Source organism: Panthera onca, chromosome B3, assembly GCF_046562875.1.
Source record: "Panthera onca isolate mPanOnc1 chromosome B3, mPanOnc1 haplotype 2, whole genome shotgun sequence".
Lineage (NCBI taxonomy): Eukaryota > Metazoa > Chordata > Mammalia > Carnivora > Felidae > Panthera > Panthera onca.
The window spans coordinates 117,615,699-117,627,636 of record NC_138344.1 but is presented as its reverse complement, the minus strand read 5'-3'; the positions used below and the strand labels follow the sequence as shown (position 1 = coordinate 117,627,636).

General features: G+C 38.1%; 1 protein-coding gene across 1 annotated transcript in view; it reads right to left on the bottom strand.

The window, feature by feature from the left end:
- Positions 1–2,341: 2,341 nt before the first annotated feature.
- Positions 2,342–11,938, bottom strand: part of RBM25 (RNA binding motif protein 25) — a 61,556-nt gene continuing 51,959 nt past the window's right edge. Inside the window, exons 15-19 of the mRNA XM_078448048.2 lie at positions 10,499–10,823; positions 9,852–10,126; positions 9,416–9,514; positions 7,855–7,902; positions 2,342–3,992 (exon numbers count right to left, since the gene is read on the bottom strand). Of these exons, the coding sequence (XP_078304174.1) occupies positions 3,900–3,992; positions 7,855–7,902; positions 9,416–9,514; positions 9,852–10,126; positions 10,499–10,823 (840 nt within the window). The 3' untranslated portion in view covers positions 2,342–3,899. The remainder of the gene's footprint in view (positions 3,993–7,854; positions 7,903–9,415; positions 9,515–9,851; positions 10,127–10,498; positions 10,824–11,938) is intronic.

Genomic DNA, 11,938 nt, shown 5'->3' with positions numbered 1-11,938 from the left:
GAAAGTAAAAACGATTATAGAACTCATCAGAAAAAGCTGAGTAAATAAGCCTCATATACACACTACTATTTATTAGCATTACAACTTTTTTTTACTTCATACGGAAGGAGACAGTGTTTAGTTTCATATGATTTGCGAGCTGTTTCTCAATTTGTCCAGCATATATCTAGCACTGGTGCCTGATTGGTACCTGATTGGAAACAGCACTCTCCACAAAATCATTTGCCTCTACTACATATGCAAGTGTTATGGTAAGAACCAGAATAAGTGAAAACAGTTCTCTAAGGAGAAAATGTTCTGAGACTAGCTGGGAATAAAGCCTAGAATATCACAGTCAGTCTCAGGCACCACTTTTGGAAGATTATGTTATGTTCACGAACATACATAACGTGCATCTATCTGCCTCAGAAAAAAAATGTTTCTCTCTTTAAAGTCCACTTAAAAAGAAAATTACACTGCATTTGGGTACCGTTAGGACAAAATACTAGTACAGGTTTCCCTGGCTTTTCAGAAGTCAAGTTACTCCACTTTTACGCAAGACCTACATAGACTTACATTAGCACCTTTTTTGTCCCAACCAAAAGAAATCTGAACAGGATTTTCGCTTTTACGAGAAAAGGGAACATACAGCAAAAATAGCAATCTGCGTTTGTTTTACAGTGAGCCCTTACAGAGGCAGCAAGAGAAGCGCCACCAAGTTCCTTCCTGGGGGACCACACTCAGCATAGGGCCACCACAGCTTTGAACTGTGTCCCTGATTTATCTGGATATATTCTGTGTGTCTGTTAGCAAGACGTATTCTAATATATCAGATAAGTGTGACAGAGGTCACCTTTGAGCCAGGAATACTCAAAATATTTTTTCCATATAAATTAATGGTTATTGTGTCTTCACTTTATGCCATTTCAGCTTCCGTAACGTTTCACAAGGGTGCCCCTGGGTGGCTCAGTTGGCTCAGGTCATGATTCATGGTTCCTGGGATTGAGCTCTGTGTAGAACTCTGTAGTTGGGATTCTCTCTCCCTCTATTCCCCACCCCCACCACACCTGCTCACACGGATGCCTGCATTCTTTTTCTCTCAAAAATAAACAAACATCAAGTGTTTCACAGGAACGCTCAACTTCAATAGCACGGGAAACCTGTACTGAGAACATACCTTAAACTGCTAATCAAAACGTAGTCCCTAGATCAGTTAACACTGGCATCACCCAGAAGCTGGTCAGAAATGCAAATTTTCAGGCCCCCCTCTAGCCCCACTAAATCAGAGTCTACATTTTAATAAGAGCCCTAGCTGATTTAGGTACACATTAAAGTTTGAGAAAAACTACTTCAAACAACTGATCTTTCCTCCATTAACAAATGTACATATTTAATGTTATTTATAGGATCAAATGAGGAAAAAGCATGATTTATTTTCTGCCAGATCTAGAATGATTCTCAAGATTTTCATGTAATTTTACAACAACTTGAATGAATGGGCACTATAAAGATTTCCAAATTGAAATTAATCTATGGGCAAACGGTAAAGATAACCCAGAAAGCTCAAGTAATTTAGTAGAAATGTTCTTACGTGTATTCTCCCAAACACTAGAATACACTAGTTTATACACGTCCGATTCTTTATATGCAAATCTGAAAAACAAGAAACTGAAAACCTTAAAGTTTAAGCTTGGTGGCAAACCTGGTCTTGAGTGGATAGGAAACCATTATAAATGATCTTTAACCCAGTGACTGTGATCACTCCTGTCCCACTGCAGAAATGTGAATGTATGAGTTTGGGATCGCAACACAAATCTTAGTGGAGATGTGAAACAGTATATGGTATGTGCCCCAAGACTTGCAGATAGGGACCCTCAAGATAAATACAGTGAAAGAGCTGGAGAAGATAAAAGCGAAAGAAATTAAATCTATCTGAATAAACCTTCATGCTAATGCTGGCTAAATAAACACAACCTAATATGATGCCCTAGAAGCAGTAACAAAGTAAGACAGAGAGGAATGATAAACTGTTTGAACAAGGTACAAAGCTGGAGGGATTAATCCGAGAAAAGGCTAATAAATAAATTTGTAGATGGCAAGGAGCATGAACTTTCTGAAATTTTCCCTGGAGAAACCAGAACTTAAAAATGATAATACTAAAAGACTGTATTCTCCACAAATGTATAGATTAATCCAAAATAAGGCAAATGGCCCCTTTGACCTTCAGTTACTAATACTCATTAAAAATCAAGTACATCAAAAATTCAGCCCACATTTTCAAGTTCTGTTTCTAGTATGCACTGCACAATTACAACATGATGCCATTTATTTAACAAGACTCTGAAAGAATGGGTCCCCAAGATCAAATATATACAGTTTTAATATTGGAAATATGTACATAATGGAACCACCTCAAGGTTCAATGTTAAGAACAGTGTTTCAAATTCCTTTTAAGATGTAAAAAAAAAAAAAAAAAAAAAATCTAGTAACTCAAGCTCAGTTATGCTTTTATAACAAACCCCACTACCCCCAATTTTTATCTTTCTTTTAAATAAATACTCAGACATGGGAATAACTGCACCTAATTTGTGTTAAGAACTGTTTAAAACCTATTACATTTTCAGGTAATTTTGTTCCCTGGTGAAATTCTGTTCTACAATAAAGAAAGCCCCATAATATGTCTCTAAGAACACCATCAGTATATTTTTTAAACATTGGTGAGCAGAGGTAAATGAGGTGTGTGCGTGCATATACACTCATAAGATATAAACCTTTACAAAAGTGAAAACAAAAAATTAGTGGTAACTGCCATAAATGATTTACTTTACACCCTTAAAAATAAGATGTAAACTTTGCAAACTGCCATGCTCAATTCCCGTTGGTATTTTTTCCAGATTTTCCTAGTCTGTAAAATTACCTAATTTTACCTTTTGTTTTTAAAAATGATTTTTTTCATCTATGCTTTGCAGATTAAGGGTTTTTTGTTTTTGTTTTTGTTTTTTTTAAACAAAAGAATACACCAAAATAAAGCTAAGGGCCAATTAGTGCAAAAATGCATCAAATAACGTTCTCCAGAATGTAAGGATCTGCCTCATTTCTGAACAATGAAATTAAGGGGAAAACCATTATGATTCACGTTCCCTTAAAAAAGACAGGCTGAAGCAGCCAGCTATCAACAGGAAAGCCCCATTCCATTCACCAAACTGTTGCTGGCCACAAGAGAATACCATGCTCTGGGACACTAATAACCTAATTATCCCAGACATTTGGGTTGGCATAATACCACGTTTCCTTTAGAATTCTACTCTTCAATAAGGAAATGTTTAAGGGAGCCCTCCAAAGAAAATTAGGGAAAAGTAAGACATTTATACACATTCACACGAACACATTCATACAGAGATACAGTAGGAATGGATTGTCTGCTAATCTTAGCACTCTAATTTTAAATTCCATGCCTTCAGGAGGGCTTGCCATTTTTGATCAAGGGGTGGGAAAGGTAATAGGTATGATGGGTATTCTTTCAATTAAAATCATTCATGTAGGTTCCTATACAGTACAGTTCAACATTAAGTGCAATTCTGCAAAAGAATTGGGGAGTCATTTTAATATTTACAAGAAATAAATCAGCAGAACAAGATTATATCAGATAGGCTGTGTACAGTAGCTGCGGCTTATAAAACATACCAGTAATTTGTACCTGGTGAGTATAAAGAGAACCAAGGTAGGATTCAGATGTCTTTACAACCAAGGGAGTACACAGGGCATCAACAAATTAGAGGACAAAAAAATTCACATTTTCTACATTGAAAAAAAAAATTACAGATCTCACAAATGTCTTTGAAGACAAAGAAAAAGTCAAAGTCCTCTGAAGGGTGGGAAAGAAGAAGCAATCTGAAACGGAACTCTAAATGTAAAAAGTTTTACTTCACAAGACCAATTTTCTTGGCTTCTGTTTCATATATCAATAATCTCCACATTTTGACTATAAAAACTTCTGCTTCTTCATCAAGTACCTGGAAAAGAAAAAGAAAAAACTGAAAAGACAGTAACAGATATAAAGCAATCATCAGCATCTCCCATTGGTGACTGTAGTTTTTTTTTTTTTTAAAGGTTTTTATACATTGACAAACATTCACTTTCATTAAAATGACTTGAAGGAAATCTGTCTAGTGTGAGAAGTGTATTAAGTAGTACAAATAAATTGCACACACAAGGGGTGCCCGGGTGGCTGAGTCGGTTGAGCGACCGACTTCGACTCAGGTCATGATCTCACAGTTTGTGGGTTTGAGCCCCACATCAGGCTCTGTGCTGACCGCTTGCTCAGAGCCTGGAGCCTGCTTCAGATTCTGTGTCTCCTCTCTCTGCCCCTCCCCCACTCACGCTTTGTCTCACTCTGTTTCTCAAAAATATATAAATGTAAAAAAAAAAATTTTTTTTTTTTTTAAATTGCACACACAAGAAAAGGCAATGCATTCAGGAAAATTCCATGGCCTATCAAATACTAACACCACAATACTTTCTTTGTCAATTCCCTTAAAAAATTCCACACAATGTTTTTAAAAATTCCCTTAAATTTTTCAGTGATGACAATTAATTAAAGAACTCTTGGGGCACCCAGGTGGCTAAGTCAGTTAACAGCTGACTCTTAATTTTGACTCAGGTCATGATCCCAGGGTTGTGGGATCAAGCCCTGCATCAGGCTCTGCACTGAGTGTGGAGCTTGCTTAAGATTTTCTTTCTCTCTCTCTCTGTTCTTCCCTATCCCACCCTAAAATACAAAAAAAATTTTTTTTTATTTTAAAAATACTTCTGTTATTTTTTTATTTTTTGTTTATTTTTTTTATTATTTTGGGTTTTTTAAATTTTTTTGTGTATTTTGTTTGTTTTTATTTTTTATTTATTTTTGTTTATTTATTTATTTCGAGAGAGTGGGACAGGGGCAGAGAGGGGGCTAGAGACAGAATCCCAAGCAGGCTCCACAGTCAGCACAGAGCCCAACGTGGGGCTCGAACCGACAAAATGCAAGATCACGATCTGAGCCAAAGTCAAATACCCAACCAATTGAGCCACCCAGGTGCCCAAAAGAGTAAATTCTTAAAAAAAATAATAAGAAGAAAACTTAGACTCCTATGAGCCAGACTTGTCCCACAGTTTAAGAGAAATGTGCACCAACACTAATCAATGTGAAAAATATACCTTAGAAATAATATAGAACTAGATACAAAATACAACCAAAGTTCATTAGTTTATGTATAATGAGAAAAGGTACAGTTTGAAAAAGTCAGATTTTTAATAAGAACAAAATACTACTTGCGCTAAAAAAATTCAATTGCGTTTATTCAGGTAATATTTAGAGGGTGAGCTTTTGCAGAACCAATTGACAAAACTAGCTCAATTAGCTGCTTCCTTCTCTGATCAACAATGAGCCAGAAAATTAAAACAACATAAATAATTGACCAGTAAAGAGTCTAATTATACTCCAGGGGTAGCTGGGTGGTTCAGGGGATTAACCATCCAAATCTTGATTTCGACTTGGGTCATGATCTCACAGCTCATGGGTTTGAGCCCTGCATCAGGCTCCATGCTGACACTGCAGAACCTGCTTGGGATTCTCTCTCTTCCTCTCTTTCTGCCCCTCCCCAACTCATGCTCACGCTCGCTATCTCTCAAAATAAATAAACTTAAAAACAAAAAAAGAGCCTAATTATACTCCAAATATCAAAATATTTCAACAGATCAAAATGGATGGACACTGACACGACAGCGTCTCTGACAGAGATTGCAACTCTGCCAAGGCCAAATACTAGAACAGTGTTTTTGTTTTTAAAGTTTTACTTTTTAAAATAATCTCTACACCCAATGTGGGGCACAAACTTGCAAACCCCGAGATCAAAAGTCACATGCTCTTCTGACTGAGCCAGCCAGGCACCCCTAGAACATTGTTTGTTTTAATTCCTTAACTCAGACCCAACTATAAAATCCCTCTCTCAACCCCAAGGATAACCTTTTAAAGAGGCCTGAAGGTCAGGGAAATTCAGATTCTATCTATCCCCAAGGACTGGGATCTATTCACATTTCTCCTTTCACCTGAGGATCAGCATTATGAAGTCAACAAGCTTTTCACAAATACTTTACCAAAAATTCTAAACAACAGCTGCATCAGGCTGGCTGGATAACAGAAAACTAATGTTACCTGGCTTTAGACATCATATAGTGCCCAGACACAAAGGAGCTCGACCTGAGAGTTCCCTTTGGTTAGGCACCCCCTACGCCCTTTCCTGACAACTCTGCAGCTAGAAACGTGAGCTATTCCAGGGACCTGTCATCTAAGAACATGCTTGGTGTTTCTTCCCCGACTCATCTTTCTACTCCTGCCTTCCCACTCTGCCTTTTGGACTCCATTACTCTTTATACTAACTACTGTCAAATTCTTTAATTAGTTTTTTCACCTATTCACCTTAACTGTAAACCTGGTGTGTCCCTGAAAGACCCTGACATTCCTGTAGCCTTCTCAGGAAGTTCCTTACTTTCGAAGCCTTAGTCTCAGAGAGGGGAAGCTGCTGGGGCCTCCCTGTTTCTCTTTGCAAACATTATTCTGACCGAGGTTCACGAGCTCTCACTACGCTACCTCCCACTCCGATAACAGCCATCTAGCAAGTACCTAGTCTTCCACTCACAACAGATGGAACGCTCTAGCTTTGCTTCCTATATTTCTCTTCAATCTCTGTCCAAACACACAGGAATTTCCACTTCTATGTGTATGACCCAGGCAGAAAATTCACGTATAGTCTAAACCAGGACATCAGCTTGACCCCAGAAACTGTCTCTCACGGCAATATTTGCAACACACCATTGTCTGGATCACTTGTCTGATTGTCTGAATACATCACTTCTTTCTTAAACATTCTACTCTCTCACTATAACCGCTCTTCCCACAGTGTCACTGGAACCACCAGCCCTTCATTCATGCAACCACCAGCTTCATTCCGATGTTACTGCCTTCTCTTCCTAGCTTGGAGTTCACAGTCCATTCAACCATTCTCACTTCCACCATCAGTTCTGTTCCTCCTTTCTTTTCTCACAAAATCACAATGTGAAATAAATGCAACTACTGACTTGGTTCTAATATTCAAATTACATGTAAGTCGGACTTGAGTTTAACTACTACCTGTCCAAGTGACAAAAGTTACAGAAGTCTTTCCAAGTCTGCTTATTTTATTTATTTAATGTTTTTAAAATTTATTTCTGAGAGAGAGAGAGAGAACAAGAGGGGAATGGGGGTGGACAGAGAGACACAGTACAGAGGATCCGAACTGGGCCCTGCACTGACAGAAGCAAGCCTGATGCGGGTCTCAAACTCATGAATCGTGAGATCGTGACCTACACCGAAGTCGAACACCCAAACAACTAAGCCACCCAAGCACCCCTTCAAGTCCCAGTTTAGATGGTAATTCCTGTGATGCTTGTCCTAGCTGCTCCATCTCCTCTGTCCCCACATCTTTTTTTTACATACCCCCATGATAACAAGTATATTATAGTATCCGAATTAGTATACCTATCTCCCTGCTACTTCTTTAAGAACAGACCCAGTAAGCACTTAATGAATGTTTTCTAAAGGTATGGATAGATCCAGGATTTATATTTATGATACATACAAACAACAAAGGCAAGGGAGGGAGAGAAGACTGTTAATGTTGTCTAATGACATCTTGACGTGAGTACTTTTTAACTTCTTTTAATGTAGATTCACATTTTAATTCAGACTTCTAAAAAGAAAGATTCTGGAACCAACAAAGGTAAAAATTTAACCAAATACAGAGAAGGTTAGTCTGTTTACAGACATTGATTAGACTATTAATAATAAATGTGACTTACCATGGCAACATCATCTAAAATGCTCTGAGGTGAACTATGAGCCATAACCTAAAAGAAACAAATAATCATCATTTTGAAAATGAATTCAAAATTAGCAATACAGTCAAGAAATTTTTAAAGTGCCCCCAAACTAATATGGGAATTTCTTGTGACTAAAGAAACTTTCTATAAATTTCTTAATTCCCAGAACCCCACTCTCTTCAATGGAAGTTTTCCACCAGAACTTGGGATCTCGATCCTTATACTATGTGTTCTAATTCAAATCTGCAGTACAAATTTCAGTGCTACAATAATTACAAGTGGAAAGGGCAGCCTAAGTTTGCTAGAACAGTAGTGGTAGAAAAATAAGCACCTCCTTGAAATGTAATTAGTTATTCCTTTACAGAAATATAGTGCTTCTACTATAATAACTGCTTATTAACAATAATAAAGCTTTGCCTCCAGGAGACAACGGAAGGATGTAGTATACCTTGGTGGTTAAGAGTATTAAGACTACAAGTTATACAGACTTGGCTCTTACTATGTAACCATGGTCAAGATACAATCTGCCTCTAAGCCTCCATTTCTTCATGTATAAAATGGAGATAACAATAGTAATTTATACTTCCTAAGGTTGTTGGGAGGTTTAAAGAACATAAACTCCCATAAAATGCTTAACACAGTACCTGCAAAGAACACAGCCCGGCACACAGCAAATCCATCAATAAAAAGGACCATTATCATTCTATGAAGGAAACTATTTTGCTCCTCTTTCTAAGGATGGATGACTGACAAACTGATGAGATAACCTATCAGCTGTCTCCACAAAAACCTCCCCAACTTGGGGTGCCTGGGTGGCTCAGGCAGTTATGCAATCTGACTTCAGCTCAGGTCATAATCTCATGTTTCAGGTGTTCAAGCCCCACATCGGGCTCTGTGCTAACAGCTTGTAGCCTGGAGCTTGCTTCAGATTCTGTGTCTCCCTCCCTCTCTCTCTGCCCCTTCCCTTCCCTGCTCGTGCTGTCTCTTCAAAAATAAATAAACATTAAAAAAAAAAAAAAGCTTCCTCAACTGTACTTCAGCAGCATTCTAACTGTTAAGACAAGAAGGCGGTGGCAAGGCATTCTTGGGGGCAGAAGAGAGCAAAAGTGGCAGCAGTCAGCAAATCTGTTCTCCTTGACCCTCTGAAATGAAAGCATATGGCATAAGGGTATGAGATAGGGTGGAGGCCATGAAATCTCTTACCTGAAACTACCATAGACTTAATTTTGCAAGACTGTTTTATTTTACAAAGTGTCTAATATTTTATTTTATTTTTTAATGTTTGTTTATTTTTGAGAAAGAGAGACAGAGCGTGAGTGGGGGAGGGGCAGAAAGAGAGGGAGACAGAGAATCTGAAGCAGGTTCCAGGCTCCGAACCGTCAGCACAGAGCCCAATGCAGGGCTCAAACCCACAAACCGTGAGATCATGACCTGAGCTGAAGTCAGACGCTCCACTGACTGAGCCACCCAGGCACCCCGAAAGTGTCTAATATTTTAAAGATAACACAAATGTTGGGGATGGAGGGAGTAAAAGACTAACCTTAGAACAAACAAAATCAACTAATGTAGCTTCCTCTTCACCTATGTATTCTATAATTTTCTTATTAATCCATGGTCTAATCCGTCGTTCCATCAATATCTGCAAAATAAAGCATGGTTACTCAATTAAAAGAACTTTTTATTACATTTACTAAAAAGTCTAATATGTTAGTGATTTTTCATAAGACTAAAATATAGCATGCTATCATTCACAAGTTGAACTAAGACAGGTAGGTATCAAGATACAATTACTTGCTTCTAGTTTATGAAGACTTTAAGTACCACCAAGAATTTCCTGAATCGTCTACCTAAATTCCTTGGCAGGTCAAGATGCCAGCCAAATTATCATCGGTATTTGGCATTAATAAATCAACTGAGTTTGTATGCTATGATCAAAAACTACCTCCAATAAAAATGAAATACAATTTGCTACTCACAGAATCCACAATAGACCAATCGAGGGGATAAGCAAAGAGCTCAGGTTTGGCTGTAGGGATTTTCTCAATGAGACTCTTGATGTGTTTGCGCTTTTCTTCAGTGTTTACGGTGCCTTTGGCAGCATTTTTATCATCTTCACCATAATCCAAGGGAACCAGTTTCCGTTTTCGGGGTACATCATCACTGTCTTCATCCTCAAATTTGTTAAAGACACTATCTACAGGGAGTTTCTTTCTCTTCACAGAGTTAGGTTGACCAGGACTATTGGAAGCACCTATAGTAAAAATTCTGTATTAGCATGATGACTTCTTCAACTTTCATTTCATTTTACAACCCACCATCCCTCAAGAGCATTGCATAATATACTTTCACAAATCTCAGAGAAAGATCCCAACTGTAAAAAATAACTCACTACTCACAAGTGCTAGAAAATTTAACTTTTCACTTCTTCTCAGAACTTGAGGCAGCTGCAGATATAGGAGCACTAGTAGAACTACGAAAACAATCGTGAGCTAGAAAAGCATTTTTGAGTATTTTTCTATCTACCTACCAAGCAGCACATTACTTAGTTTTTTTCCTTAAGGCAAAATTTAAGTGTATACAGGGGGGAAAAATAAAGGAAAGAAGGAAGAAAATGCTAACGTACCCAGTTTAAGACTTAGTCCTATTTTTGGCCTATGTTCCTCAGGTTGTTGTTGATCTGGTGAATTTTCATGAGGAATAATAATACCACAAGGAGACTCATCCCCAGGAGTGTTGGGAGTGGCATTGCCACTGGCAGAGGAAACAGACGGGGCAGAACTGATGGGCCTCAGAGTTGGTTTGAGACAGGGCTTTTGCTCTGGCTCTTCTTCCTCTTCCATGGGTTCCTCTCGTTTTTCTTCTTTTTCTTGCTTTTCTTCTTCCTCTTCCTCTGATTCTGGTTCTTGCTTTATTTGTGGTTGTCTGCGCCTTTCAGCCTCTTGTTCCATCTAAAACCAAAAGATAATGTGACTAACTTTAACAGATCACAACTATACTCAACCAGCTTTTTATTTTATATTATCTTTCAAAAAAATCTTTTTCTTTCTCACTAGGAATAATGAAACACTGCTTGCTTCTATAATCAGAAAGCTTCATCAATCTGTGTATTAGGTACTCTGCAAAGTGTTTTTTCATTTTTAACATTTATATATACAGTTATTTATATCCTTCAGATAAAACAAAGGTAAATACATAATAGGTGGCTAATTCAAAATGAAAAGATATGTTTTTATATTTTTGTTAAAGAAATTATAACTCAAAGTTTCATTTTTGTTTTTAAATGTTTATTTATTTTGAGAGACAGGGAGAGAGAAAGGGAGAGAACTGGAGGGGTTAGGCAAAGAAAGAGGGAGAGAGAATCCCAAGCAGGCTATGCGCTGTGCAGAGCCTGACGCAGGGCTCAAGTTCACCAACCACGAGATCAGGACCTGAACTAAAATCAAGAGTCAGACGCCCAACTGACTGAGCCACCGAGGCACCCCCCAAAGTTTTATTTTAGAACAGTATAGATAATACATAAGAGGGAACTCAAACCCTAGCTTGGTCATAACTCATTTGTTCTATGGCACCTGGCTGGCTCAGTCGGTATAGCATGCAACTCTTGATCTTGGGGTTGTAAGTTTGAGCCCCACAGTGGGTGTAAAGATCAATTAAAAATAAAATCTTAAAAGATTTTTTATTTGTTCTTTCTAGATCATGGCTAAGGGCAGTAGTCACTTTTGTATTCACGAACAGGAAAAGAAATGGGGAGGGTGGCACCGGGGTGGCTCATTTGGTTACGCATCTGACTTCAGCTTAGGTCATGATCTCATGGCTCATGAGTTCAGGCCCCACGTTGGGCTCTGTGCTGACAGCTCAGAGCCCGGAGCCTGCTTCAGATTCTGTCTCCATCTCTCTCTGCCCTCCCTCTCTCAAATCTAAACATATAAAAAAAAAAAAAAAAAAAAAATGGGGAAAATTTTTTGGAGTTAAAAGCCTATTAACAGAGCACCTGGGTCACTCTGTTGGTTAAGTGTCCAACTCTTGCTTTCAACTCAGGTCATGATCTCACAGTCATGAGATC